The sequence below is a fragment of the Pinus tabuliformis genome, chromosome 7 (assembly GCF_031772625.1).
Source record: "Pinus tabuliformis cultivar Carrire ecotype Pingquan chromosome 7, CPIR1, whole genome shotgun sequence".
In the NCBI taxonomy this organism is placed as follows: Eukaryota; Viridiplantae; Streptophyta; class Pinopsida; order Pinales; family Pinaceae; genus Pinus; species Pinus tabuliformis.
Genome location: NC_142293.1, coordinates 1,155,365,082 through 1,155,369,036, shown reverse-complemented (window position 1 = coordinate 1,155,369,036; position 3,955 = coordinate 1,155,365,082). Strand labels below are relative to the sequence as shown.

The following is a 3,955-nucleotide window of genomic DNA, read 5'->3' as shown; positions in this document are numbered from 1 at the left end:
TCCATCACTTGTCAATTTTGACGGGCACACTTAATTTCAAATTCCAAGTCTGACCGCATGTGTGTTTTAAAGTTCCAAGAATGTACGATAGTTATGAGTGTGCAAGGTGGACATTTAGTATGTGTCAACTTCCGGGAATTTTCTCTACCGTGATTATAGGGAAAGGGAAAAAATTCTATTCACTCTCGCATTGGAATTTTGTCCAACATTAAAAGTCCACGATTTGAGTTTCAGTGGGCTCCTCGCACGTTCATACATTTTTCAAAAGTAATGCACGCATTTGTGGAATTTCTGGTCTTCGTTTAATTGCGGGCTAGAAGTTAGACATTGAGTGGTCTTCGTTTAATTGCGGGCTAGAAGTTAGACATTGAGTTCTCTGCACGGCACTCGTGACATTATAAATGCAAAGGCTCCCCTTCCATCCACACAAACACGTCGCTTGTAAAAGCTATAATCGCCGCTGGTTGTTTATACTTCATTAAAAAACAACGGAATCACCCAGAGCAGCTTATTGGGATATACTTTCCATAGAGCCAGCATTTTCAGGTAAAGACATAGATGGACAGCCCAAGATCACAACAGCAACAACAAGCTTCTAAGCGATTGCCCGCAAGGGGAGCGCGACTTTCATCATTGGCGACGTCTAAAGCCCATGGGGAAGACTCTCCTTATTTTGATGGCTGGAAGGAGTATGACGCTAATCCCTACCATCCAATAAGCAATCCATCTGGAATCATCCAAATGGGCTTGGCAGAGAATCAGGTAGATAACATTACATATCTATTCATATATATTCTATCATTTCTCACACGCATTTGTGCTGGAAACCAATTTTGAGTGCGTTGAGTTACATGTTACTTAACATGTTTGAAATTACATGCAGTTGTCATTCGATTTGCTGGAAAGCTGGTTACTTGAGCATCCGAAGGCATCGATCTGCGCCGAAGAGGGCGTGTCAAGTTTTAAGGAAATCGCTCTCTATCAAGATTACCATGGCCTCCCTGCTTGCAGAAAGGTACACAATTGTAACTCGTTTACAAACTTCACATGTTCCAGACTAAGCTTGAATTTCTTTCCTGTTAATCAAACCGTACATGTGAAATGCGAGCCGGTAAAAATTGCAATTCACGGAATGCCAGTGTCTCTGCAACGGAGTTAATGCTTATTGACTTAGTATGGTTAACGGTTGACTCAGGCAATTGCTATGTTTATGGAAGAAGTTGGAGGAAGAAAAGCAAAGTTTGAAAGAGATAGAATTGTTCTCACTGCAGGAGCAACTGCAGCCCACGAGGTGCTGACATTCTGTCTGGCTGATCCTGGAGAAGCCTTTCTAGTACCAACGCCATATTACCCAGGGTAAGCTGAGATAATCAAATATGATTTTAGTGCTGACATGCTGGTACAAAGTTATGGATATATGTCAACACAATATATTTCAGTTCAATGCCACATTACGCCATAAAAATGGCAAGATATGTTGAATTGTCCCTCAACTAATCATTGTATGCTAGAATTTCAAAAGCATGACTGAATGAATCTTTTTGTTTCTGCAGTTTTGGTATAAAATTATGAATATATGTCAGCACAGAATATTTATTTTCAACGCCCCAGTACACGATAAGAGTGGCAAAATATTTTGAATTGTCCCTTCACTTATCATTGTGCAATGTGTGGTAGAATTTCAAAAGCATGACTGAATGAATCTTTTTGTTATTGCAGTTTTGACAGAGATCTAAAATGGCGGACAGGGGTCGAACTCATACCTGTCCACTGTAGCAGCGATAACGATTTCCAGATAACGGTACCTGCGCTTGAAGCAGCCTATCAGCAGGCCAGTGCTCGGAATGTACAAGTGAAGGGCCTTTTGGTAACAAATCCTTCAAACCCATTAGGAACCACCATGGAGGCAACCACTCTAGGAAAGTTGCTTGCTTTTGCGTCAGAGAAGAACATTCATCTAGTCTGCGACGAGATCTATTCGGGATCAGTCTTTTCATCTCCGGAATTCACAAGCATTGCGGAGATTTTGTCCACTGAAAATATTTCCCTGAGAGAGCGTGTTCACATTGTTTACAGCCTGTCGAAAGACCTGGGACTGCCGGGCTTCAGAGTCGGAGTAATTTACTCTTACAACGATACGGTGGTTACGGCTGCTCGTAGAATGTCCAGTTTTTCGTTGGTTTCTTCACAGACACAACACCTGATTGCTTCAATGCTATCTGACACGGAATTTGTAAGAAAATATTTAGCAGAGAATAGTAAGAGACTACGAAAGAGACACCAAATGTTCGTCTCTGGACTGCGTGTGGCTGGCATCACTTGCCTGAATGGCAATGCGGGTTTGTTCTACTGGGTGGATCTCAGACATCTTCTGCGATCCCGTAACGAAGAAGGAGAGATAAGACTGTGGAAGATAATCTTAAAAGAGATTGGGTTGAATGTTTCTCCCGGTTCTTCTTGCCATTGTAGCGAGCCCGGGTGGTTTAGGTTCTGCTTTGCGAATATGACCGATCAGACAGTGCAAGAATCGTTGAATCGGATTCAGCTCTTTATGTATCGCAGGGGATCGAATGAGCGATGTAATGAGGAGGAGACATATCAGAAAAACCAATTGCACGCAGATGACGTTAACCAGAAATTCCGTTGGATCAAGCATACTCGCTCATTGATGCTGATTGTTCGCTCATTGAGGGTGATTGTTCGGTGACATCGATGGACGCCCATTCCAACGGATGTCTAGGGCTCGAAGAAGCAAGCAGACTGGATGTCACACAACTAGACTTAAAAACTTGGGTTTATGAACAATTTTCTCATAGGATTTTTAATGTAATCCCAAGACGACTGATTTTTAATGTAATCCCAATACCACTGCCCATTCATGGGTTTGCCCAGGCCATGATCAGTGTATGGCGATGTCATCACTATTATTTTTTAAATTCTGTGTAAAATCTAAAGCTGCACGTTTGAATTTGTATGGGGAAAAAGAAAAGAGGAACATTCTGTAGTCGAGAAATATAATTTTTCTTACTTTTATTAATAAATATTAATATTATATACAACCACATTAATAATAAAATTATTATTATTATTATTATTTAATATATAATTTTATTTTAGAAAACATTCCGTAGTTCAGAAATATAATTTTTCTTACTTTTATTAATAAATATTAATATTATATACAACCACATTAATAATAAAATTATTATTATTATTATTTTATTTAATATATAATTTTATGTAATATTAATTAATTTTAAATTATTTTAATATTATTTAATTATCTAATAATAATATTAATAGATAGTATTAATATCAATAATTATTTTAAAAATATTATAATAATTTTTAACTAACCATTGTTAAAATATTATAATAATCGTTAATTAACTATCATTAAAAATAATTGTTAATTAAAAATAATTATTATTAGTTAAAGATTATTATAATCATTTTAAAATAATTATAATTGTTACTAAGTAAATATTATTATGTTTAATTAATATTATTAATATTATCGATTAATAATATTATTAAATAATTAAAAATTAAATATCAAATAATTAAAAAAAATATTAAATACATGTGGTTGATCGTAAATAGGCATATATTAATCACATGCACAATCACATTAGTAAATGTGGTTGTGCTAATGGACCATCCGCCATGCGTATCTACATATAAGTCATTGATGTCGACCATGCTAGACCATGGTTGAACCCTTAGATTAATTAATAAATCCGAAGGATTGATATTATAAACCCAAGGAATCAATACTAAAACCCAAGGGATTGTGAATAATATTATACCAAGGGAAATAATACTAAAACCTGAAGGGTTTATGAATAATATTAAACCTAAGGGATTAATATTATAAACCCAAGGTATGATGATGATGATGATGATGATGGTTAACGTCCGCTGAGACCAAATAATGGTCTATCGGACCCAAAGA

At 36.4% G+C, this 3,955-nt stretch overlaps 1 protein-coding gene across 1 annotated transcript; it reads left to right on the top strand.

Moving 5' to 3' along the window:
• Positions 1 to 417: 417 nt before the first annotated feature.
• On the top strand, positions 418 to 2,847 carry LOC149251584 (1-aminocyclopropane-1-carboxylate synthase 7-like). Its single transcript, XM_089456544.1, has 4 exons — positions 418 to 762; positions 884 to 1,015; positions 1,196 to 1,356; positions 1,720 to 2,847. The coding sequence occupies exons 1-4, from the start codon at positions 559 to 561 to the stop codon at positions 2,705 to 2,707; spliced, it is 1,485 nt and encodes a 494-aa protein (XP_089312670.1). The 5' UTR covers positions 418 to 558; the 3' UTR covers positions 2,708 to 2,847.
• Positions 2,848 to 3,955: the final 1,108 nt, after the last annotated feature.